The sequence below is a fragment of the Siphateles boraxobius genome, unplaced genomic scaffold, assembly GCF_051911475.1.
Source record: "Siphateles boraxobius isolate OS27281-9 unplaced genomic scaffold, OSU_SipBor_1 280, whole genome shotgun sequence".
Classification (NCBI taxonomy): Eukaryota; Metazoa; Chordata; class Actinopteri; order Cypriniformes; family Leuciscidae; genus Siphateles; species Siphateles boraxobius.
Genome location: NW_027508898.1, coordinates 47501 through 75000, shown reverse-complemented (window position 1 = coordinate 75000; position 27500 = coordinate 47501). Strand labels below are relative to the sequence as shown.

At 41.8% G+C, this 27500-nt stretch overlaps 1 protein-coding gene across 1 annotated transcript in view; it reads left to right on the top strand.

Moving 5' to 3' along the window:
• Positions 1-27500, top strand: part of LOC143753367 (neurexin-2-beta-like) — a 68157-nt gene that overhangs the window by 29155 nt on the left and 11502 nt on the right. Inside the window, exons 4-5 of the mRNA XM_077245697.1 lie at positions 2045-2134; positions 13723-14045. Of these exons, the coding sequence (XP_077101812.1) occupies positions 2045-2134; positions 13723-14045 (413 nt within the window). The remainder of the gene's footprint in view (positions 1-2044; positions 2135-13722; positions 14046-27500) is intronic.

Below are 27500 nucleotides of genomic sequence, written 5' to 3'. Positions count from 1 at the left end.
TGATAACAAACAAAACAAAACTTAAGTATAATAAAAAAATAAAGTATAGTAAAATTACTCAAGTATTTTACACCCCTGAAAGAAACCAGCGTGTGGACGCTGATGGCCAGTGTGTGGCGCTGATGGCCAGTGTGTGGCGCTGATGGCCAGTGTGTGGCGCTGATGGCCAGTGTGTGGCGCTGATGGCCAGTGTGTGACGCTGATGGCCAGTGTGTGACGCTGATGGCCAGTGTGTGGCGCTGATGGCCAGTGTGTGGCGCTGATGGCCAGTGTGTGACGCTGATGGCCAGTGTGTGGCGCTGATGGCCAGTGTGTGACGCTGATGGCCAGTGTGTGGCGCTGATGGCCAGTGTGTGGACGCTGATGGCCAGTGTGTGGCGCTGATGGCCAGTGTGTGACGCTGATGGCCAGTGTGTGGCGCTGATGGCCAGTGTGTAATGCTGATGGCCAGTGTGTGGCGCTGATGGCCAGTGTGTAATGCTGATGGCCAGTGTGTGGCGCTGATGGCCAGTGTGTGACGCCGATGGCCAGTGTGTGACGCCGATGGCCAGTGTGTGGCGCTGATGGCCAGTGTGTGGCGCTGATGGCCAGTGTGTGGCGCTGATGGCCAGTGTGTGGCGCTGATGGCCAGTGTGTGGTGCTGATGGCCAGTGTGTAATGCTGATGGCCAGTGTGTGGCGCTGATGGCCAGTGTGTGACGCCGATGGCCAGTGTGTGACGCCGATGGCCAGTGTGTGGCGCTGATGGCCAGTGTGTGACGCCGATGGCCAGTGTGTGACGCCGATGGCCAGTGTGTGGCGCTGATGGCGAGTGTGTGGCGCTGATGGCCAGTGTGTGACGCTGATGGCCAGTGTGTGGCGCTGATGGCCAGTGTGTGACGCTGATGGCCAGTGTGTGGCGCTGATGGCCAGTGTGTGACGCTGATGGCCAGTGTGTGGCGCTGATGGCCAGTGTGTGACGCTGATGGCCAGTGTGTGGCGCTGATGGCCAGTGTGTGACGCTGATGGCCAGTGTGTGACGCTTATGGCCAGTGTGTAATGCTGATGGCCAGTGTGGGGACGTTGATGAGATCGTTTGCTGTCGAGAGGCTGGAGTTATTAAGAGTCCGTCGCTCTGCTAGCAGTGACTTCATTAAACAGATAATAATAGATCATTAAAGAACCGACACACTGATCTCACTACAGCGCCAGCTCTCCCTCATAGCGCCGACAGCACGAGATGTCATGCCAGCAGATTCTCACATTCTCTGTGTGATTTTCTCTCACAATAAAAGTTTATATATGAATCATAATGAGCTCCGCGTGTCCTGCAGCGACACACTGATTTATTCTGAGTGTGTGTGTCTGTATCTACAAATCAAACAGGTTTGGTGTGATCAGTGCTATTCCAGTTTGTTTTGAATTCCTTTTTATTTTTACATTTTCTACTTGCATTGGTTGTGTTCTTGTTATTCTTAATAGTATGTGATTTTTAATATGTCTATATAGTTTGTGTTTATTTCAGATTAAGTTCTAGTGATTTTAGTACTTTAAAGTGAAATGCAACAAAAATGGAAAAGTTGCCTTAATTCTTATTTTTTTCAGGAAAATAAATGTTTTTTTAATGTTTAGTTAGTGAAAATCAAACTAAATCAATGCGCTCAAGAACATTTGGTTATTTGACAACAGAAAACATCTTCCTGCAGTTTTATAGTTTGATGTTCATCAGGACTGATATGAAAATGTTCTTTATGCATTTTTAATGAGAACGACAACAATGTTGATGTTGCTTGTCCACATTCACCATGACACTTTAATGCACTGTAATTATCCATAAGTAATATTCAACCTCTAAAATGAATCATAAATATGCTTAACTCATGTTTAAAACACTTGGTGACCAGAGCTTGGTTCACTTTCTAACCTCAAAAAAACGATGTTTAAAGCCTTGAAGGTGTTAAATCTGATTTTAAAGTTCATAACCTGCTAAACGTTCTCTCTAACCTCTAATCTTTAACCTTTGACCTTCCAGATTGTAACCTGTTGAATTTGTTTGTTCTTCAAAGGGAACTTTGATAATGAACGGCTGGCTATTGCTAGGCAAAGAATCCCGTACCGACTCGGTCGGGTAGTTGACGAATGGCTACTCGACAAAGGTAATTAAACAGCACAAACCCCACGAATGAACGCTCTTCTAATCACGCTAAACACATCTCTGGATGAAGTGCAGGCCCAGAGACGCAGCGGGAAACATGAATGTACAGCGTTTTCACATGCTGAATAAGAGTGGAGACACCAAAATTGCCAGTGTTTAAATACTCTGTCGAATTCGAAGAAGTGTCACTAGCTACTGAAGACGAATGAGTTCCTCAGATGCGTGATATTCAGATATCTGACAATGGGACTGCACTTCTCCAGAGTATTAACCTTACCAATAACCCCCACATAACCCTCCCTTAACCCCAACAACCCAACAACACGCACAGAACATCTGAACTCCAGAGTTAAAGGGACTCTATTTCACTGCCTCTGCTTCATCTTCGCTGTCTTCGCTCAGTCTAATGTATTCCAACTTTAACCCTTTGTGTCCAGAAGCTCCTCACTTCCTGTCCCACATGTGCTAAATTATTTCACTTCCTGTTTTTGAGGGCAAAAATGAGAAATTGCATCTAATTCGTCTGGCTTTAACCAGTCGGAACAGGACTGTTACATGGATATATTGTGGATGCGAGAATTAAGTCAAGTCAAGTCAGCTTTATTTATACAGCACTTTTTACAACAAAACAGTGTTTCAAAGCAGCTTTACAGAGATAACAGGAAAATAATGCAACAAAGTTTGTTTCCAGAAGAAAATAGCGTCACAGTCCAGCTTAAGTAAGTTCAGTGATGCTTCATTTTTGTTTTTAAAAAGTTATTAATTTAGTTCCTTTATATATATATATAGCCGCACTGGAGAAAACCGTGATGTCATCGTCTTATCAGCTTTGATTTTGCATCTAAAGTAATTGCATCTTGATTTAAGAATGTTTAGATATTATTGCTGGAAAATAAGACAGAAATGCTGATGAACAACAGCACTTTTTTCCGGGTCTAAAAACAGATGTTTATATTGATAAATAACATGCAAATCAATGCGCTTGTAAAGCAAAGTTCCAGGTTCAATACAAGTTTATATTGAGAGTATCTTTAACAAGCTGAAAATGAGCGTTGAGGTGAACATTGAAACAGATACGATCGATGTTCTTAAGGTTTATTAAAGTAAGTATTTCTGTGTAGAGGACTATCTGTCAACTCAAAGGGTTAAAGAAAGATTTACTGACAGGGAAACGTAAAGGTTTAAGCAGAACTGAACCAACCAAAGACTCGAGCGTTCTTCTAAACCCTGAGGGCCACCGTTGTTCTTCTCGCTTTAGTTTTCTTTGGATTAGATAAAGTTGACGCCCTCAGTCATAAACCGCTTTCTAAACTCACATAACCAAATGAACACAGATCCGATGAAGAATCCGGATTATTAGTCAAAGCGAAGCAGTCGAGCTGTCTAAATAGAACTAACACGCATACGACGCTTGCATGAATCTCAGAGTGTTAAACGCTGAAATTATTCTGTGGTTTTGGTGAATGAATCAGAACCATTGAAAGAGTAAACGTTCTACTTGTTGTTTTGGAACGTTTGCCGAGAGAATACGGTCCCTTTAACAAAGAAATGTGTGAGAATAAATGATGTGTTGATTCACTGTGTGAACTGTTTGTGAATGCAGTTTGGACTATTGAGCTTTAGGATTGTCAACATGAAATATAAATAAATCATTGATTCATATTCCTGCTCTTATTGTGAATGAAACATCAGTGACGTTAGTCTAACGAAAGGAATGTTTTTGTCTCTATAATCTTTAACAATCCTTATAATCCTACAGGAGAATATGCAATTAAGGCAAGACACTACAGGCACAACTTAACATAACTTGTCTTCTTTCAGACTAGTGGAAAGAAAACATAGATAATTCACATTTCAGTGTTTATTTATTGCTCTTTATCTATTTCCATCTGTATATTTCAATTACAATAGATATTAATAAAAAAAATTCTCCACTTCTGTAACACTGATATACACCAAAATTTACAGTTTTCTTCATATCTATATTCTGAAGGACTTTACTTTAGGGTTTGTTCATTTATCATTTATCCTGATTTTTATGAAATTTCATTCCTAAAAACATGGTGAAAATGTGTTTTTTTCTGTCTGTTGACAGTATTTTCTTATTTATGCAGTGATAAAAAGAGAAATCAAAAATCCCTTCTATAAAAACATTTAACTCTAACATGTCAACAAAATCAGACAAGAATTTTGAACTTGGCTTCATTCAGTGTTTATATTTATACTCTGGAAATGTGTGCAAATTAGTGATAAGATAATGCATCATTTGTATATTTAAACAAAACATTCTAGAAAACTGTAACACTTTACAATCATGTTCATTAGTCAACATGAATTGTTGTATTAACTATCATGAACTAACAATTAGCAATACATTTGTTTCTGTATTTGTTAATTTTTTAACATTAGTTAATGTTATTGAGTGAATGCAGTAAAATTAACTACATTTATTATTGTCATTCATGAGATAACATGGAAAATGTGCCATGCTTTAAAGGAGGATTTCTGTCGTCTGGTGGAAAACAAACACTTTTAACATGAAAATGGCCTGAAATCACCACTATAACCAGTAGATGGCAGCAGGGGACGACTCTTTAGCTCATGTGCCACTGATCATTGTTCATGTTAGTTCACAGTGCATAAACTAATGTTAACAAGATTTTATTAAGGTATACATAAATGTGGAAATTAACATTAACAAATGCTGTAATAAATGCTGTATAAGTGCAGTTCATTATTAGTGCATGCTAACTCATGTAGTTAACTAATGAACCTTGTTGTAAAGTGTTACCTTGAAGACTTGTAATACAAAACAAATGTCTTAATGTACTGTGATGAATCAACTGGGTAAGTTTGGTGATATCTGTTAGTTGACATTTTTACCCCATTCACCTGTGGTGTATTGCCTTAAAAGTCTAAGTCCAGAATATGTACGACGTCACATCATTGAGATGTGCATGAGTTTCGTGTTGAGTAAACGCAGCAATAGTCCAGACTGCACTGTGTCCGTCACACATCCCAGTTTTCCAGGATCATTGTGGAAAAGGCCAGTGAGTGTGTGGAGAAAGACTCTCTCGTGTGACGTTGAGTTAGATCAGACAGGGTTATAAATTCAAGATGGCAGCACCTCCACACAGCTTAATGAAGAGGAAAAAAGGGTTTAACGGCTCAATTCCAGCAGAAGAGCCTATATTTTCCATCATTCCCTGTTCTCCTGTATCTGATGCTTCTTCATCTCTCATGTTTTATTGTGAAGCCGAGAGAGACACAGTCAGAGATTACAAATAACCGCAGTGCATTGATTTCTTGTGTGCTGTTTATTCCTCTTCCTGAAGAAAGACCTCAGCTGGGAAATGCGAGCGCAGAACACATTTGTTTTACAGCAGAAACGCGCTACTGAATCACTACGGTTCAGCTTTGTTTCAACACTTTTTCACTTTTAAATGACTCCAGAGAGAAACAACACAGACTTTTCTATTAGAGAGCGCAGAACCTTCTAGAAAGCTCATCCGTCTCCACACGAACTCCTGCAGGAACACGTGAGCTTCCTCACCGGACGCGTTACTCCTCCTGACAGTGTGTTTTAACCAGGCACGACGTGCTCGACTTAATAACTCTTTCTGTCCCAGATTTGGGGTTTTATGTCACATCATTTGATCCATCACAGATCGGATGGACACGATTGTGCTGAATTTCTGATTCAGTGGGACTGTGGTTATGTGTTAATGATCCACTAAAAATATCAACTTTCAGAAACAAAACAGTTTTACAATAAACCATGTTTATTAGTATTTGAAAACAGTAGTCAATAAAGATGCAACTGTTCGTTGTTAGTTCATGTCCAGTTAAATAATACATGCAATCATTTAGCAGAGCCTTTTATTCAAAGCGACTTACAAATAATGAGAGCAATAGAAGCAATTAAACCAACTATAGTGTTAGCAATCATTAGTGTAAACAGTAATAAATAATAAACACTTGATTTTAATAATGTATTAATAAGTGTTGAAATCAACAGTCTAACATAAATAAAGGCTTTTTGAAGTTAACTAATGTTGACGAATGAAACCTTATTGTAAAGTTTTACCTATACCTATAGATTACATATCAATATATTTCTTCTTAACCTGTTAGTAAAAACATAATGAGATGAATCGCTTGTGTTCCTCATTTGTAAGTCACTTTGGATAAAAGCATCTGCTAAATGAATGAAAGTAAAAGTGGTGTCTTCATTATTTAATGTATGTTTGAATAAATCCGTCATGAAAACAAGTTTTTAATACAGTCGCCACCTAGTGACGGGTCGCATAACGACACATTAAAAACCTCCATAGCAACAGCAGAAGACCCCGGCAACCGCACACATATAGTTGAGGTTTGTGAAGAATGGAAGACTTTCTCACAAGAGCTGTGTTTAAAGATCTGAGTATATTCAGGAGATTCATAACCTTTAGGCCACTGGTTGAGTCACGGGTCAGCTGGTTAAAACACACACTCCAGTCGCTGGATCCGAGGAGACGTGTGGAGGATAACTGAAGTGTTTACGGGATCTGAGGAGCTCAAGTCATGTTTGCCGGAATGATTCACTGTGCTGCAGTTTTCCATTCTTCCCGCTCATCGTTTTGGGAGTTTTTAGTCGAGTTCACAGACAGAAGCATTGTGTGAGACCAAACACAGATCTCGTCTGATCTGTCTTTCTTCACACAGAGGGTTTTGATCTGAAATAAAGTTGATGAAAAACCTCTCAGGAGCTGAAAAGAGCCATTTATGAACATTTATGAACATTTATGATCTTATCACTCAGGAACAGAAAGTCAAAAACATTCACAGAGGTTAAGATGTGTGACGGACATTGTGTGTGTGTGTGTGTGTGTGTGTGTGTGTGTGTGTGTGTGTGTGTGTGTGTGTGTGTGTGTGTGTGTGTGTGTGTGTGTGTGTGTGTGTGTGTGTGTGTGTTTTCCGATCGTGTCAGTGCATTCAAGTCAATAATTTACTCAATATTAAGTGTCTTTTAAACCCAAAGTCGACAGTATCAAGAAACCCAATCACCCTCCAAACTTTCTCTTTCTCTTTCTGTCACTCTTTAATAAATCTGTATATTTCCCATCATCGTCGTCATCTTTTTCATTCTGTCCATCTCTCGCTCTGAAACCCTCCAAAGGTCATTTCTGCCCACCGTGGCATTTCCATGGAGATGATGATGATGATGATGATGATGATGATGATGATGATGATGATGATGATGATGATGATGATGAACGTGGTTTATGAGTGAGAAAGAAACTGACTGATAAATCCGCAAACTTTTAACTCAATCTTTAAAATTGAGTTAAAGATATTGTTCATACAGTATGAAAATAAATAGAGATAAAATACGATACAAAACTATGCAAAACTAAATTATAATACACAATGCTTAAAGGGATAGTTCACCCAAAAATTTTAATAATTCCATGATTTACTCGCCCTCAACTCATCCTAGTGTATCTGACATTTTCTCTAAGACGAATACAATCAGTTATATTAAAAAATGTCCTGGATCTTCCAAGCTTTATAATGGCAGTGAATGGCTGTTTAACTTTTGAAGTCCATAAAAGTGCATCTATCCATCATAAAAGCGCATCTATCCATCATAAATGTGCATCTATCCATGATAAAAGTGCATCTGTCCATCATAAAAGTGCATCTATCCATCACAAAAGTGCATCTGTCCATCATAAAAGTGCATCTGTCCATCATAAAAGTGCATCTGTCCATCATAAAAGTGCATCTATCCATCACAAAAGTGCATCTGTCCATCATAAAAGTGCATCTGTCCATCATAAAAGTGAATCTATCCATCACAAAAGTGAATCTGTCCATCATAAAAGTGCATCTGTCCATCATAAAAGTGCATCTGTCCATCATAAAAGTGCATCTATCCATCATAAAAGTGCATCTATCCATGATAAAAGTGCATCTGTCCATCATAAAAGTGAATCTGTCCATCATAAAAGTGCCTCTGTCCATCATAAAAGTGTATCTATCCATCATAAATGTGAATCTGTCCATCATAAAAGTGCATCTCTCCATCACAAAAGTGCATCTGTCCATCATAAAAGTGCATCTCTCCATCACAAAAGTGCATCTGTCCATCATAAAAGTGCATCTATCCATCATAAAAGTGCATCTGTCCATCACAAAAGTGCATCTGTCCATCATAAAACTTCATCTGTCCATCATAAAAGTGCATCTGTCCATCATAAAACTTCATCTGTCCATCATAAAAGTGCATCTGTCCATCATAAAAATGCATCTGTCCATCATAAAAGTGCCTCTCTACATCATAAAAAGTGCATATGTCCATCATAAAAGTGCATCTGTCCATCATAAAAGTGCATCTGTCCATCATTAAAGTTCATCTATCCATCATAAAAGTGCATCTGTCCATCATAAAAGTGCATCTGTCCATCATTAGAGTTCATCTGTCCATCATTAAAGTGCATCTGTCTATCATAAAAGTGCATCTGTCCATCATAAAAGTGCATCTGTCCATCATTAAAGTTCATCTATCGATCATAAAAGTTAATCTATCCATCATAAAAGTGCATCTGTCAATCATAAAAGTGAATCTGTCCATCATAAAAGTGCATCTGTCCATCATAAAAGTGCATATGTCCATCATAAAAGTGCATCTGTCCATCATAAAAGTGCATCTGTCCATCATAAAAGTGCATCTGTCCATCATAAAAGTGCATCTGTCCATCATAAAAGTGCATATGTCCATCATAAAAGTGCATATGTCCATCATAAAAGTGCATCTGTCCATCATAAAAGTGCATATGTCCATCATAAAAGTGCATCTGTCCATCATAAAAGTGTATCTGTCCATGGTTAAAGTTCATCTGTCCATCATAAAAGTCCATCTGTCCATCATTAAAGTTCATCTGTCCATCATACAAGTGCATCTGTCCATCATAAAAGTGCATATGTCCATCATAAAAGTGCATCTGTCCATCATAAAAGTGCATCTATCCATCATAAAAGTGTATCTGTCCATCATTAAAGTTCATCTGTCCATCATAAAAGTGCATCTGTCCATCATAAAAGTGCATCTGTCCATCATAAAAGTGCATCTGTCCATCATAAAACTTCATCTGTCCATCATAAAAGTGCATCTGTCCATCATAAAAATGCATCTGTCCATCATAAAAGTGCATCTCTCCATCATAAAAGTTCATCTGTCCATCATAAAAGTGCATATGTCCATCATAAAAGTGCATCTGTCCATCATAAAAGTGCATCTGTCCATCATAAAAGTGCATATGTCCATCATAAAAGTGCATCTGTCCATCATAAAAGTGTATCTGTCCATCATTAAAGTTCATCTGTCCATCATAAAAGTCCATCTGTCCATCATTAAAGTTCATCTGTCCATCATAAAAGTGCATCTGTCCATCATAAAAGTGCATATGTCCATCATAAAAGTGCATCTGTCCATCATAAAAGTGCATCTATCCATCATAAAAGTGTATCTGTCCATCATTAAAGTTCATCTCTCCATCATAAAAGTGCATCTGTCCATCATAAAAGTGCATCTGTCCATCATAAAAGTGCATCTGTCCATCATAAAAATGCATCTGTCCATCATAAAAGTGCATCTGTCCATCATAAAAGTGCATCTGTCCATCATAAAAGTGCATCTGTCCATCATTAAAGTTCATCTATCCATCATAAAACTGCATCTGTCCATCATAAAAGTTCATCTGTCCATCATAAAAGTGCATCTGTCCATCATAAAAGTGCATCTGTCCATCATAAAACTTCATCTGTCCATCATAAAAGTGCATCTGTCCATCATAAAAGTGCATCCTTCCATCATAAAACTTCATCTGTCCATCATAAAAGTGCATCTGTCCATCATAAAAGTGCATCTGTCCATCATTAAAGTTCATCTGTCCATCATAAAAGTGCATCTGTCCATCATAAAAGTGCATCTGTCCATCATAAAACTTCATCTGTCCATCATAAAAGTGCATCTGTCCATCATAAAAGTGCATCCTTCCATCATAAAACTTCATCTGTCCATCATAAAAGTGCATCTGTCCATCATAAAAGTGCATCTGTCCATCATTAAAGTTCATCTGTCCATCATAAAAGTGCATCTGTCCATCATAAAAGTGCATCTGTCCATCATAAAACTTTATCTGTCCATCATAAAAGTGCATCTGTCCATCATTAAAGTGCATCTGTCCATCATAAAAGTGCATCTGTCCATCATGAAAGTGAATCTGTCCATCATAAAAGTGCATCTGTCCATCATAAAAGTGCATATGTCCATCATAAAAGTGAATCTGTCCATCATAAAAGTGCATCTGTCCATCATGAAAGTGAATCTGTCCATCATAAAAGTGCATCTGTCCATCAGAAAAAGTGCATATGTCCATCATAAAAGTGCATCTGTCCATCATAAAAGTGCTTCTGTCCATCATGAAAGTGAATCTGTCCATCATAAAAGTGCATCTGTCCATCATAAAAGTGCATCTGTCCATCATAAAAGTGCATATGTCCATCATAAAAGTGAATCTGTCCATCATAAAAGTGCATCTGTCCATCATAAAAGTGCATCCGTCCATCATAAAAATTCATCTGTCCATCATAAAAGTGCATCTGTCCATCATAAAAGTGAATCTGTCCATCATAAAAGTGCATCCGTCCATCATAAAAGTTTATATGTCCATCATAAAAGTGAATCTGTCCGTCATAAAAGTGCATCTGTCCATCATAAAAGTGCATCTGTCCATCATAAAAGTGAATATGTCCATCATAAAAGTGAATCTGTCCATCATAAAAGTGCATCTGTCCATCATTAAAGTTCATCTGTCCATCATTAAAGTTCATCTGTCCATCATTAAAGTTCATCTGTCCATCATAAAAGTGCATCTGTCCATCATTAAAGTTCATCTGTCCATCATTAAAGTTCATCTGTCCATCATAAAAGTGCATCTGTCCATCATAAAAGTGCATCTGTCCATCATTAAAGTTCATCTATCCATCATAAAAGTGCATCTGTCCATCATTAAAGTTCATCTATCCATCATAAAAGTGCATCTGTCCATCATAAAAGTGCATCTATCCATCATAAAAGTGCATCTGTCCATCATAAAACTTCATCTGTCCATCATAAAAGTGAATCTGTCCATCATAAAAGTGCATCTGTCCATCATAAAAGTGCATCTGTCCATCATTAAAGTTCATCTATCCATCATAAAAGTGCATCTGTCCATCATAAAAGTTAATCTATCCATCATAAAAGTTCATCTATCCATCATAAAAGTGCATATGTCCATCATAAAAGTTCATCTATCCATCATAAAAGTGCATCTATCCATCATAAAAGTGCATCTGTCCATCATAAAAGTGAATATGTCCATCATAAAAGTGAATCTGTCCATCATAAAAGTGCATCTGTCCATCATTAGAGTTCATCTGTCCATCATTAAAGTTCATCTGTCCATCATTTAAGCTCATATTTCCATCATAAAAGTGCATCTGTCCATCATTAAAGTTCATCTGTCCATCATAAAAGTGCATCTGTCCATCATAAAAGTGCATCTGTCCATCATAAAAGTGCATCTGTCCATCATTAAAGTTCATCTGTCTATCATTAAAGTTCCTCTATCCATCATTAAAGTTAATCTATCCATCATAAAAGTGCATCTGTCCATCATTAAAGTTCATCTATCCATCATAAAAGTGCATCTGTCCATCATAAAAGTGCATATGTCCATCATAAAAGTGCATCTGTCCATCATTAAAGTTCATCTGTCCATCATAAAAGTGCATCTGTCCATCATAAAAGTGAATATGTCCATCATAAAAGTGAATCTGTCCATCATAAAAGTGCATCTGTCCATCATTAGAGTTCATCTGTCCATCATTAAAGTTCATCTGTCCATCATTTAAGTTCATATGTCCATCATAAAAGTGCATCTGTCCATCATAAAAGTGCATCTGTCCATCATAAAAGTGCATCTGTCCATCATAAAAGTGAATATGTCCATCATAAAAGTGCATCTATCCATCATAAAAGTGCATCTGTCCATCATAAAAGTGCATCTGTCCATCATAAAAGTGAATATGTCCATCATAAAAGTGCATCTGTCCATCATAAAAGTGCATCTGTCCATCATTAAAGTTCATCTATCCATCATAAAAGTTCATCTATCCATCATAAAAGTGCATCCGTCCATCATTAAAGTTCATCTATCCATCATAAAAGTGCATCTATCCATCATAAAAGTGCATCTGTCCATCATAAAAGTGCATCTGTCCATCATAAAAGTGCATCTATCCATCATAAAAGTGCATCTGTCCATCATAAAAGTGCATCTGTCCATCATAAAAGTTCATCTATCCATCATAAAAGTGCATCTGTCCATCATAAAAGTGCATCTGTCCATCATTAAAGAACATCTGTCCATCATAAAAGTGCATCTGTCCATCATTAAAGTTCATCTATCCATCATAAAAGTGCATATGTCCATCATTAAAGTTCATCTATCCATCATAAAAGTGCATCTATCCATCATAAAAGTGCATCTGTCCATCATAAAAGTGCATCTATCCATCATAAAAGTGCATCTCTCCATCATAAAAGTGCATCTGTCCATCATAAAAGTGCATCTGTCCATCATAAAAGTTCATCTATCCATCATAAAAGTGCATCTGTCCATCATTAAAGAACATCTGTCCATCATAAAAGTGCATCTGTCCATCATTAAAGTTCATCTATCCATCATAAAAGTGCATCTATCCGTCATAAAAGTGCATTTATCCATCATAAAAGTGCATATGTCCATCATTAAAGTTCATCTATCCATCATAAAAGTGCATCTGTCCATCATAAAAGTGCATCTGTCCATCATTAAAGTTCATCTATCCATCATAAAAGTGCATCTGTCCATCATTAAAGTTCATCTATCCATCATAAAAGTGCATCTGTCCATCATTCAATTTCATTTATCCATCATAAAAGTGCATCTGTCCATCATTAAAGTTCATTTATCCATCATAAAAGTGCATCTGTCCATCATAAAAGTGCATCTATCCATCATAAAAGTGCATCTCTCCATCATAAAAGTGCATCTGTCCATCATAAAAGTGCATATGTCCATCATAAAAGTGCATCTATCCATCATAAAAGTGCATCTCTCCATCATAAAAGTGCATCTGTCCATCATAAAAGTGCATATGTCCATCATAAAAGTGCATATGTCCATCACAAAAGTGCACCTGTCCATCATAAAAGTGCATCTGTCCATCATAAAACAGCCATTCACTGCACATTTTCATTTTCAGGACATTTTTATTATAACTCTGATTGTATTCGTCAGAAGAAGGATGAGTTGAGGACGAGTAAATCACGGACTAATTCATTTTTGGATGAACTATCCCTTTAAAATGAAGCATTACGATGAGATGCACATAATATCAGTGACCCAACTGGATAGCTGAGCTGTAGTTGATGTGAAGTGTTACCAGATCAGAGGTTTGCATCCGTGTCTCCGTCCCGCCTCTGATGGTGTGGTGTTTCCTCCGTCTCTGCAGGTCGGCAGCTGACGATCTTCAACAGCCAGGCGTTCATTAAGGTGGGCGGCGGAGAGAAGGGGCGTAACTTCCAGGGTCAGATCTCGGGTCTGTATTATAACGGCCTGCAGGTGCTGAAGCTGGCGGCCGAGGGCGACCCGAACGTTCAGGTGCAGGGGAACCTGCGTCTGGTGGGAGACGTGCCCTCGGTGATGACGACCGACACCACCTCCACCACTCCACTCGCAGACATGTCCACCACCATCATGGAGACCACCACCACCATGGCCACCACCACCACACGCAAGCAGCGCTCGCCCACCATGAGGGACAGCGTCACGCAGGTCAGTGAGAGCCCGAGGGCCCTTCGCTTCATTAAAGTGCTGCTTCTTGGTTCGGTTCACTTTCTCAAGGCAACATCACAAAGCGTACCAAAATGTGTTCACGCAAGTCACATGTGAATAAACACTCTAAAAAACAATGGGTCAAAAACAGCACAAGGTTGTTTTCAACCCAAGGGCTGGGTAAATATAGGACAGAACAGGTGTTGGGTTCATTTTACCCAGCAAATTGGGTTGTTTATTTAACCCAGCATACTGGGTTGATTTATTTTTACTGTAGTACTAGCTTTTTTATCTTTTTCTTTTTTTTACTTCATTCATGAATGAATGTTTACAGATTAACTTAAATCCTGGTTTTGAGGGACAGCGTCACGCAGGACAGTGAGAAGCCTGAGGGTGTTTGGCTTCGTTACCAAACAGGCACTTAAAGTGCTTTTTTTTGGTTCGGTTCCTAGGCAACATCTCACAATAACGATGTATCCACCTTATTCCTGACGAGCTTACTGCGTTTTGAAATATGGGTGGCACTTCCGGTTTGGGGAACTCCCATTCAAAAAGACTGAAACGAATCATTTCAAATCATAAGGTTGCCCTACAAATAAAGCTGATCCGTCAGTTTGACTTAATGAGCTATCAGTTTTCTTTCATGTTTTATCTAAGAATAACATCAGAATAACGTAACACTTGGTATTTTAACGTGACATGTTATAACAAGAATATCTATAGTAAGAGCTCTGCATTCTTTTCCTCATGATTATTTTCTTTTTTACTTTTGAATTTCGCTGTAATAGTATGATAAAGGTCAACATATACTGCACATTTGTGGTCTGTTCTCCCGATTTAATTTACGATGTAGCCTATACCAATTCACTGGAATAACTTACTCCCCAAATCCTGCACGTCTCTTTCCAGGTTTGGTTTCACAGGTAAATTTACAATTTATTATCTGTCAAAATGACTGAAATCACTTTAAAATAGTATCACGCAATGCTGAAGTAAAACATTTTTTTATTATTAAGGCAACGTATGTTACATAATACAGATTACCGCCGATGTTGCTGTGGAAAGATACTTTTTCATAGATTATTCATGGTCTGTTGAAAATACCTTGTTTACGCTTTTACACTTTGAAAATGTCCTTTTAATTTTCAATGGTTGAAGGGTAAGTAGAATAATGTAATTTCATCGTACACGGTTTAAAAATATATTATTGCGTCCAGAGCTAGTCTTTCACTGATTGTTTACAGCTTAACGGAAGTTACACCCATAATTCGCGCAAAGCGTCATGGGGCGCAGGAATACTGTGGATAGATACTAAAAAATGAACAATTCTGTATTTTACCGAAGACATGAACCTATTTGATGGAGCTGCTCTGCTCTCTCCTGAAGAGGTCACAAAAAGCCTGCGATAAATAACTCATCCCCTGGGTTGTTATATCTGACCCAGGAGCTGGGTAACACAGGGTTGTTACGTCTGACCCAGGATCTGGGTAACACAAGAAACTACCCAAACACTGGTTTGTTATGTCTGACCCAGGATCTGGGTAACGCAAAAACTACCCAAACACTGGTTTGGTATGTCTGACCCAGGATCTGGGTAACTCAAAAACTACCCAAACACTGGTTTGGTATGTCTGACCCAGGATCTGGGTAACGCAAAAACTACCCTGACACTGGTTTGTTATGTCTGACCCAGGATCTGGGTAACACAAAAAACTACCCAACCACTGGTTTGTTATGTCTGACCCAGGAACTGGGTAACGCAAAAACTACCCAAACACTGGGTTGTTAGATCTGACCCAGGAACTGGGTAACACAAAAAACTGCCCAAACACTGGTTTGTTATGTCTGACCCAGGATCTGGGTAACGAAAAAACTACACAAACACTGGCTTGTTAGATCTAACCCAGGAACTGGGTAACGCAAAAACTATCCAAACACTGGTTTGTTATGTCTGACCCAGGATCTGGGTCACGCAAAAACTACCCAAACACTGGTTTGTTATGTCTGACCCAGGATCTGGGTAACGCAAAAACTACCCTAACACTGGTTTGTTATGTCTGACCCAGGATCTGGGTAACACAAAAAACTACCCAAACACTGGTTTGTTATGTCTGACCCAGGATCTGGGTAACGCAAAAACTATGCAAACACTGGGTTGTTAGAACTAACCCAGGAACTGGGTAACACAAAAACTACCCAAACACTGGGTTGTTAAATCTGACCCAGGATCTGGGTAACGCAAAAACTACCCAAACACTGGCTTGTTAGATCTAACCCAGGAACTGGGTAACGCAAAAACTACCCAAACACTGGTTTGTTATGTCTGACCCAGGAACTGGGTAACGCAAAAACTACCCAAACACTGGTTTGTTATGTCTGACCCAGGATCTGGGTAACGCAAAAACTACCCAAACACTGGTTTGTTATGTCTGACCCAGGATCTGGGCAACGCAAAAACTACCCAAACACTGGTTTGTTAGATCTAACCCAGGAACTGGGTAACACAAAAACTACCCAAATACTGGTTTGTTATGTCTGACCCAGGAACTGGGTAACGCAAAAACTACCCAAACACTGGTTTGTTATGTCTGACCCAGGATCTGGGTAACGCAAAAACTACCCAAACACTGGTTTGTTATGTCTGACCCAGGATCTGGGTAACACAAAAACTACCCAAACACTGAAAAAATAACTCAAACAAATTGACCCTAAAGGCTTAACCCAGGATTTGGGTAGAAAAAAGAACCCAATATTTTTTAGAGTGAAGCTGTCTTCTCATTGGTCAGAGTTTCCTCTGCATCATCAATATGGATTTACAAGTTCAAACAAATTGTGGCTTGATCTGTTCACACAAACACTTTCAAGAATGTAGCCTTGATTCCCATTCTGACTGATAATTGATATATATTTCATTATATTTAAGAGGCGTACTGTGGTAACTAATGTGCTCACTCACAGAATCAGACACTGCTGCTTTTATATTACACATTTCCGTTATGAATTATGACACTGTTGGTTTGTTGATCCGCTGAGTGAGATTGATCAACAGCAGACCCTGGGGAGCGGCACCATCTGGTTATTTATAAAAGTTACAACTGCGCTTTAAAAAGCCATTAAATCTTTTTTTGCAGGTTTGCTGTGCTTGTTTGAAGGGCTTGGACAAAATCTGTGATTACATTTAAACATAGTAAAATAATCAATATGATATATAATCAATATGATATAATAATAATTATTATCATTATTATAAGCAATTAAAAATATATAAAATGACAATAAATTAAAATAAAATAATAAATGTTTACTATTGTAATATTTCACCCTAAAATAAAAAAATTGAGCTTTTAAGAAAAATAATATAATTATATTTTTAATCAATGAATAATCGATATGATATAATAATAATTATTAAATAAAAATATATAAATGAAAATCTAATTTTATGAGAATGTGTTTTTTATTCGATTAATGTTGCAGCAGTTTTTGACCTTTAAGTTTCTCGATGATGGTTTGATTCGTTGACTGATTTGTTTAGAATCAGCTTTGTTTCTTCATCCTGATCCAGATGTTTCGAACGATACGCATGTACAGCTGCCGTGACTATACTGTGCTCTTACAGTCTCAAAATAACCTGATAAATGTCAAATATACAGCAGTAACCTGCAGCCATCTCCGTGTTATCATGACTTCTCCTGCGTATGACTGTAATCTGATGAACTGTACTGTAACTCATCCGTAGCTTCAGATCCAGTGTTTGCCTTCGGTTATTCGTTTTCTCTTCGTGCGTTATGTTCTGAAAGCGCATTTAAATCCAGCTGAATAGTTCACAAACATTAAGATGAGACATTTGATTATGGCAACCAAACGTTCTCGAATGAGTCACCTTCAGCCTGAGCAAAACACGGCATATTAATATCTGAGAAACAAAACCCCAACGCTTTCTCTTCCATTGGGAACTGAGTCTGTTAATGGGTTCACTGGGCAGAGGACCAAAGAAACTTTACTGAAATGTCATGTTGTGTTTACGGAGAACACGTGAAACTGAATCATGGTTTTGATCCGGGGCGCCCCAAATGATGTAGTCTGCAATTAATATCACTTTATTAAATAAATAAGTGAACAAACACTCCAGGCTTCTGCAGCTTCTCAAAACTAATTAAAAGAAACACAAGAAGTTTGTCCTGCAGCTGCGTCAGGGAAAATAAATCACACACAAATAAATCTGCTTTCATTGAGTCGAACACACGATCAGTGAGTCGAACACACAATCAGTGAGTCGAACACACGATCAGTGAGTCTAACACACGATCAGTGAGTCGAACACACGATCAGTGAGTCGAACACACGATCAGTGAGTCGAACACACGATCAGTGAGTCGAACACACGATCAGTGAGTCGAACACACGATCAGTGAGTCGAACACACGATCAGTGAGTCCAAGACACGATCAGTGAGTCGAACACACGATCAGTGAGTCGAACACACGATCAGTGAGTCCAAGACACGATCAGTGAGTCGAACACACGATCAGTGAGTCGAACACACGATCAGTGAGTCGAACACACGATCAGTGAGTCCAAGACACGATCAGTGAGTCGAACACACGATCAGTGAGTCGAACACACGATCAGTGAGTCCAAGACACGATCAGTGAGTCGAACACACGATCAGTGAGTCGAACACACGATCAGTGAGTCCAAGACACGATCAGTGAGTCGAACACACGATCAGTGAGTCCAAGACACGATCAGTGAGTCGAACACACGATCAGTGAGTCGAACACACAATCAGTGAGTCGAACACACGATCAGTGAGTCGAACACACGATCAGTGAGTCAAACACACGATCAGTGAGTCGAACACACGATCAGTGAGTCCAAGACACGATCAGTGAGTCGAACACACGATCAGTGAGTCCAAGACACGATCAGTGAGTCGAACACACGATCAGTGAGTCGAACACACGATCAGTGAGTCGAACACACGATCAGTGAGTCGAAGACACGATCAGTGAGTCAAACACACGATCAGTGAGTCAAACACACGATCAGTGAGTCGAACACACGATCAGTGAGTCGAACACACGATCAGTGAGTCGAACACACGATCAGTGAGTCTAACACACGATCAATGAGTCGAACACACGATCAGTGAGTCGAACACACGATCAGTGAGTCGAACACACGATCAGTGAGTCGAACACACGATCAGTGAGTCGAACACACGATCAGTGAGTCGTAAACACGATCAGTGAGTCGAACACACGATCAGTGAGTTGAAAACACGATCAGTGAGTCGAACACATGTTTCAAAATTATTGATGTTGTTTTGAGCAATCCCTGAATGCCATGATATTTCGTTCATCACTGTGTTTTTGTCAGGAATCAATCAGATTCATTCCCATCCACCACTCAAAGATCACTCTCCCCGGAATACTAACCACTCACACCTGTGCACCATCAATTACCTCATCACCCAGCTCTACAAAACACCCATGCACACTTCAGTCTTTGTAAAGCCTCCAACAGGAATAGACCATGACTCTCTGTCTCCTGAAGTCTCCAAGTCAACCTGAAAACCACCACGTAACGTATACTCACCTTTGAAATACTCACCCCTGTATCCTTGTCCCGCTGTTCCCAGAAGTCCTGCCTGGTCCCATGTTCCCCGAGTCCTGGAGATTCGTCTGAGTGTCCCACGTTCCCGCCGAGATCTCCGTGTCCGCTACTGTATCTGAAATAGAAAAGGAGACGTATCAATGAACAGTGTCTGCTCACGCCAAGCTAACTAAAGGAGGATCTGCTCACCTGGAATCCGCTCTGCACGTAGTGATCGTCACCGCACCTTCACCTGAACCTTGCCTATTCACCTTGTCACTTGAATCATTGTAAATAAACTCACGTTTGAAATCACTTACCTCCGCCTCTGTGCCTGTATCCTGACAGAAGGCTTGACCTACAAAGGAAAAGAAACAGCGCGATGGAGTCTACCCGCCATGGTGATAATCCTGTACAACCTACAACCGCTGTTGTGAATTCCTGTCAGCCGACCCTCAGTACTTCCGCAGGCCCCACTTCTTCTATGGTTTGCTTCGCGAACCCAGCATCACGTCCAGCGCCATTCTCCGGTCGGGCGGAGGATTGCAACGGGTTCCTGCTTCAGTGTTCGCTCGCTTTGGAACAGCAGACCCAGTTGTACCCCACAGAAAGATCGAAGATCGCCTTTATAATCCAACAGTTATCCGGGGCTGCTTTAATATGGGCTGAAACATTGTGGTTACAGGAATTCACTGTTACCTCGTTGGTACAGGAATTCGTAGACCATTTTAAAGAAGTTTTCGGGCGACCAGTTGATGATTCCTCCACCAGCGACAAACTACTGCAACTGCATCAGGGCAGAAAATCGGTTTCTGAGTATTCATTGGAGTTTCGCACTCTAGCCTCCGCAAGTGGGTGGAACGAGAAGGTGCTCATCTCTGTCTACCGACGTGGTTTGAATCCTGCTCTCCGTCTTCAAATGGCAATATATGATGACAGCCTGGGTGTGGAAAAGTTTATCCAGCAAGCTCTCCGCGTGCACCAACGATCTCAGGGCTGCTATCTCGAAACTCAACGACCCACTAGTACCTCTCAGTACCCCGCGGAAGGTCCATCCGAAGCAGGTGGAGAGAGGATGCAAGTGGATACTCACCGACTGTCTCCAGCGGAACGTGCCCGACGTCGAGAGCTAAGATTATGTCTGTATTGCGGAATGGGAGGACATTTTCGTCAGTCATGTCCAACTCGACCCCCCAGAATGCTTGTGAGTTCTGTCTTTACGACCGATTCGGTGTCAGCCCCATTAACGATATCAGTGATCCTAAAATCCACGACTTTCCATGTTTCTGCCACAGCCATTGTGGACTCCGGGTCGGCAGGAAACTTCATTTCCAGACAGCTCTGTCAAAAACTCCAGCTCGAGAAGTCAGCCACCACCAGACCGTACTCCATCCATGCAGTGACGGGTGAAACCATAAATCAGGGGTATGTCACATCTCAGATCAAACCTGTCATCCTCGGTGTCGAAGACACACACCATGAATTATTTGAACCTTTCATATTAGAGAACAGTCAGACTGATATAATCCTTGGCCGCCCATGGCTTATACGACATCAACCGAATATCAACTGGAAATCTGGTAAAATACTGACTTGGGGTTGTAAATGTGCGTCCAGGACCGCCGAACTCGCGATCACGCCCATCGTTAACATACCCGGCAACATTCCAGTGAACTCAACCTCCGTTGAAAGCCCCACAGAAAGCCTGTCAGTGTCCATCCCTACCTGTTACTCTCTGTTTGCAGATGTGTTCAATCCTGTCGAGGCTGCCAAATTACCACCTCACCGAGCCTGGGATTGTGCCATCGATATCGTTCCAGGAGAGCCCATCCCTAAGGGACGAATCTACTCCCTGTCTATCCCAGAACAAAGAGCCATGCAACAGTACATTAAAGAAGCCTTGAAAGAGGGTTATATCCGCTCCTCCACATCACCTGCTGCTGCCAGTTTTTTCTTTGTCCTTAAGAAGGATGGCGGACTACGTCCGTGTATCGACTATAGAACCCTGAATCGGATAACCGTGAAGTTCAGCTATCCACTCCCGCTGGTTCCTTCCTCTCTGGAACAACTTTGAGAGGCTAAGGTATTCACCAAACTGGATTTGAGAAGCGCATATAATCTCATCCGAATTCGAGAAGGCGACGAATGGAAGACCGCGTTCATCACCCCAGCAGGCCATTACGAATATTTAGTTATGCCATATGGTCTGGTAAACGCTCCTTCCATCTTCCAAAGCTTCATGGATGAAGTCTTCCGAGATTACCTGAATCGGTTCGTAATAATCTACATTGACGACATTCTAATCTATTCCAAGGATCCAGTGGAACATCAACGACATGTCTCCCTAGTACTCCAACGGCTACGTGAATTCTCCCTGTTCCTTAAGGCAGAGAAATGTTCCTTCCACCAAACCTCAGTCGAGTTCCTCGGTTATCAAATCAGTGAAAAAGGAGTAGAGATGGACGATCGCAAGACCAAGGCGATAGCTTCCTGGCCAACCCCACAGACTGTTAAAGAATTGCAAAGGTTCCTTGGATTTGCCAATTTTTACCGGAGGTTCATTTACCAGTACAGCCTGTTAACTGCCCCTCAAACATCTCTCCTCAAAGGAAAGCCCAAGACACTGCTCTGGACCGGTGAGGCCGATCACGCATTCCAGTCTCTAAAGACAGTGTTCACCACAGCTCCTCTACTCCGACATCCTAATCCTGAGGAAATGTTCATTGTTGAAGTTGATGCCTCCACTACTGGGGTAGGAGCTGTGTTATCCCAGTACTCCAACTCGTCCCCCAAACCTATGCCATGTGCGTTTTTCTCTCACAAGTTATCACCTGCTGAGGTAAACTATGATATCGGCAATCGGGAACTCCTGGCGGTAAAGCTTGCTCTTGAAGAATGGCGACACTGGTTAGAGGGCGCCAAACACCCATTCCTGGTTCTCACTGACCACAAGAATCTCCAGTACTTAAAGGAAGCAAAGCGACTCAATCCACGCCAGGCAAGATGGGCACTCTTCTTTACTCGATTCCATTTCCAGATCTCCTATCGCCCTGGTTCAAAGAACGTCCGAGCGGATGCTCTGTCTCGTCTCCATGCCCCCAAAACTCACCACGAAGAACCCGAGAATATCTTGCAAGAAAGGATGTTTGTCAATCCCATTCAGTGGGATTTAAACGAGCAACTGATGGAGTTGTCCCGACACCAGCCCAGTCCTCCAGAGTACCCAACCGGAAAGATTTACGTACCCGATGAATTTCGTATGTCACTAATCTCCTCAGCACACTCATCCGTTGGGACGGGTCACCCTGGAATAACCAAGACCTGCTCCTGGTGGCCCAACATGCTCCGCGATGTCAAGACCTTCATCCAAGGATGCATCCTGTGCGCTATGAATAAGAATCCCCGTCACTTACCCGCTGGAAAGCTCATGCCCCTACCTGTTCCACAAAGACCCTGGTCACACATTGGGGTTGATTTTGTGACTGACCTTCCACCCTCAGAGGAAAACACCTGTATCCTGGTGGCCATTGATCGCTTTTCTAAAGCGTGCAAATTGATTCCCCTGAAGAACTTACCCACAGCATTTGTAACCGCAGAACTGTTAATGGAACATGTCTTCCGGAATTTCGGCCTTCCAGAGGACATTGTGTCAGACAGGGGGCCACAATTCATCTCAAAGGTGTGGCGAGCCTTCTTTGCATTAATGAACGTAACCGTAAGTCTAATTTCAGGGTATCACCCACAGGCGAATGGGCAGGCGGAACGTAAAATCCAGGATGTCAGCCGTTTCCTCCGTACCTTCTGCCATGCCAACCAGCATCTCTGGAGCCGCTATCTCGTATGGGCAGAGTATGCTCAAAATTCCCTTCGACAAACCTCCACCAACTTAACCCCGTTCCAATGCATTCTGGGTTACCAACCCCCACTGTTCCCGTGGTCCGGGGAGTCCTCAGAAGTCCCTGCAGTCAACGCCTGGTTCCGGAACAGTGAGAGGGTATGGAACCAAGCTCACCATCACCTCCAACAAGCCATAAACCGCCACAGTCACTTCGCAGACGCTCATCGTCGCAACGCCCCCGAATACCAACCTGGCCAACTGGTTTGGCTTTCGACCAAGGATATCCGGCTGAGACTATCTTGTCGCAAACTAAGTCCAAGATACATCGGTCCATTTCCCATAACGAGGCAAATTAATCCAGTTACCTACCAGCTCTGTCTGCCAAACCAGTATCGCATCCACCCCTCATTCCATGTCTCCCTTCTGAAGCCCGATCACTCACCTGTTCCAGTTCCCTCAACTGATCTGGCGCAAGATGAGAATCCTCCGGTACTCCCCATTGAAGCAGAATCCATCTTCGCTGTAAGAAGGATCCTGGACTCCCGACGTCGTGGTGGTCAACTCGAGTACCTGGTTGACTGGGAGAATTATGGACCAGAGGAGAAGTGTTGGATACCTCGTAAGGACGTCCTCGATCCCATGCTACTCACTGACTTCCATGAACAACATCCTGAAAAACCTGCTACTCGACCTCGAGGTAGACCCCCGAGACGTCGGGGTCCTGGGTCCGCTGGAGCGGACGCTGGAGGAGGGGGTAGTGTCAGGAATCAATCAGATTCATTCCCATCCACCACTCAAAGATCACTCTCCCTGGAATACTAACCACTCACACCTGTGCACCATCAATTACCTCATCACCCAGCTCTACAAAACACCCATGCACACTTCAGTCTTTGTCAAGCCTCCAACAGAATAGACCATAACCCTCTGTCTCCTGAAGTCTCCAAGTCAACCTGAAAACCACCACGTAACGTATACTCACCTTTGAAATACTCACCTTTGTATCCTTGTCCCGCTGTTCCCAGAAGTCCTGCCTGGTCCCATGTTCCCCGAGTCCTGGAGATTCGTCTGAGTGTCCCACGTTCCCGCCGAGATCTCCGTGTCCGCTACTGTATCTGAAATAGAAAAGGAGACGTATCAATGAACAGTGTCTGCTCACGCCAAGCTAACTAAAGGAGGATCTGCTCACCTGGAATCCGCTCTGCACGTAGTGATCGTCACCGCACCTTCACCTGAACCTTGCCTATTCACCTTGTCACTTGAATCATTGTAAATAAACTCACGTTTGAATTCACTTACCTCCGCCTCTGTGCCTGTATCCTGACAGTTTTCTTGCACGACTGTTCGAAAGTTTGAAACTTTTAATGTTTCTGAAAGAGTCTTTTCTACTGGATTTATTAGATCAAATATACACTAAAAACAGTGAAATATTATTCCAATGTAAAACAGCTGTTTTCTATGTGAATATATACACTGAACAAAATTATAAACGCAACACTTTTGTTTTTGCCCCCATTTTTCATGAGCTGAACGCAAAGATCTAAGACTTTTTCTATGTACACAAAAGGTCTATTTCTCTCAAATATTGTTCACAAATCTGTCTAAATCTGTGTTAGTGAGCACTTCTCCTTTGCCGAGAAAATCGATCCACCTCACAGGTGTGGCATATCAAGATGCTGATTAGACAGCATGATTATTGCACTGGTGTGCCGACTTGAGTGGGCAAATGCTAACATTCGAATGTGTCTGGCTCTTTGGAGAGGTGTTCTCTTCACGGATGAATCCGGTTTTCACTGTACAGGGCAGATGGCAGACAGCGTGTGTGACGTTGTGTGTGTGAGCGGTTTGCTGATGTCAACGTTGTGGATCGAGTGGCCCATGTTGGCGGTGGAGTTATGGTGGCGGTGGAGTTATGGTGGCGGTGGAGTTATGGTGGCGGTGGAGTTATGGTGGCGGGGGGGTTATGGTGGCGGTGGAGTTATGGTGGCGGTGGGGTTATGGTGGCGGTGGGGTTATGGTGGCGGGGGGGTTATGGTGGCGGTGGAGTTATGGTGGCGGGGGGGTTGTGGTGGCGGTGGAGTTATGGTGGCGGTGGAGTTATGGTGGCGGTGGGGTTATGGTGGCGGGGGGGTTATGGTGGCGGTGGGGTTATGGTGGTGGTGGGGTTATGGTGGCGGGGGGGTTATGGTGGCGGTGGGGTTATGGTGGCGGGAGGGTTATGGTGGCGGTGGAGTTATGGTGGCGGTGGAGTTATGGTGGCAGTGGGGTTATGGTGGCGGTGGAGTTATGGTGGCAGTGGAGTTATGGTGGCAGTGGGGTTATGGTGGCGGTGGAGTTATGGTGGCAGTGGGGTTATGGTGGCGGGGGGGTTATGGTGGCGGTGGGGTTATGGTGGCGGGAGGGTTATGGTGGCGGTGGAGTTATGGTGGCGGTGGAGTTATGGTGGCAGTGGGGTTATGGTGGCGGTGGAGTTATGGTGGCAGTGGAGTTATGGTGGCAGTGGGGTTATGGTGGCGGTGGAGTTATGGTGGCAGTGGGGTTATGGTGGCGGTGGGGTTATGGTGGCGGAGGGGGTTATGGTATGGGCAGGTGTATGTTGTGGGCAACGAACACAGGTGCATTTTATTGATGGTATTTTGAACGCACAGAGATACCGTGACCAGATCCTGAGGCCCATTGTTGTAACATTCATCCACGACCATCATGGCCTGCATACTCACCGGACATGTCCCCCACTGAGCATGTTTGGCGACGCTCTGGATCGGCGTATACGACAGCGTGTTCCAGATCCTGCCAATATCCAGCAACTTCACACAGCCATTGAAGAGGAGTGGACCAACATTCCACACGCCACAATCAATAACCTGATTAACTCTATACAAAGGAGATGTGTCGCACTGCGTGAGTCAAATGGTGGTCACACCACATACCCCCCCCCCCCCCCCCCATACAGTAAAACTGCACATTTTAGAGTGGCCTTTTATTGTGGCCAGCCTAAGGCACACCTGTGCAATAATCAAGCTGTCTAATCAGCATCTTGATATGTTACACCTGTGAGGTGGATGGATTATCTCGGCAAAGCAGAAGTGCTCACTAACACAGATTTAGACAGATTTGTGAACAATATTTGAGAGAAATAGGCCTTTTGTGTACATAGAAAAAGTCTCATATATTTGAGTTCAGCTCATGAAAAATTGGGGATAAAAACAAAAGTGTTGCGTTTATAATTTTGTTCAGTGAAGTAAAGTGTAATTTATTCATGTGATGAAAGCTGAATTTTAAGCATCATTACTCCAGTCTTTAGTGTCACATGAATTTTCAGAAATCATTCTAATATGATGATTTGATGATCAAGAAACATTTATGATTATTAGTGTTGACAACAGCTTCATATTTCTGTGGAAAGTTTTTCAAGATTCTTCAGAAAGTTAAAAAGAACACCATTTATCTGAAACAGAATCATGGACATGATTCAAAAAGGTTAAATGGTCCTGTAAGTAATATTCACACTTGTGCTCCTCGCGGTCAGAAACGTGCGCATTGGAAATGAATGAGAGTTTCCTCTAGCGGAAGCGTTTGGTACTGCAGCCGAGCAACATCAGAATCATATTTTGAACACAGCTTGTTTCCTCCGTTATTGTTCACAAAACTTCAGTGCCGACACGTTTCTTATGACAAGCGCGGGTGAAGCTCCGGGTGAAGCTTGTCCTGGCACTGGCTGCTGCTGGATTTGTAAATCGGGTTGGTCCGGTCCGAGATCCTTTATCCTTTTTTTTTTTCTTCCAGCGAACACCTTGTGAAAGTGTTTTTTTGTAAATCAATGACGGGTTAAATTTGGTTTAACTGCTGCCATTATCTCTACGAAAGTGATACGCCTAGCAAGGTCTTGTCGAAGTCGCCTGCACACTCGAAGTAGTAGCCCAAGAGCGTAAAGTTGAATGACAGGTGACGAGAACCAATCAGATTGGATAAAATAACATGTATCAGATTCTGATTCGCCAGGGATGCAGCGACCAGGG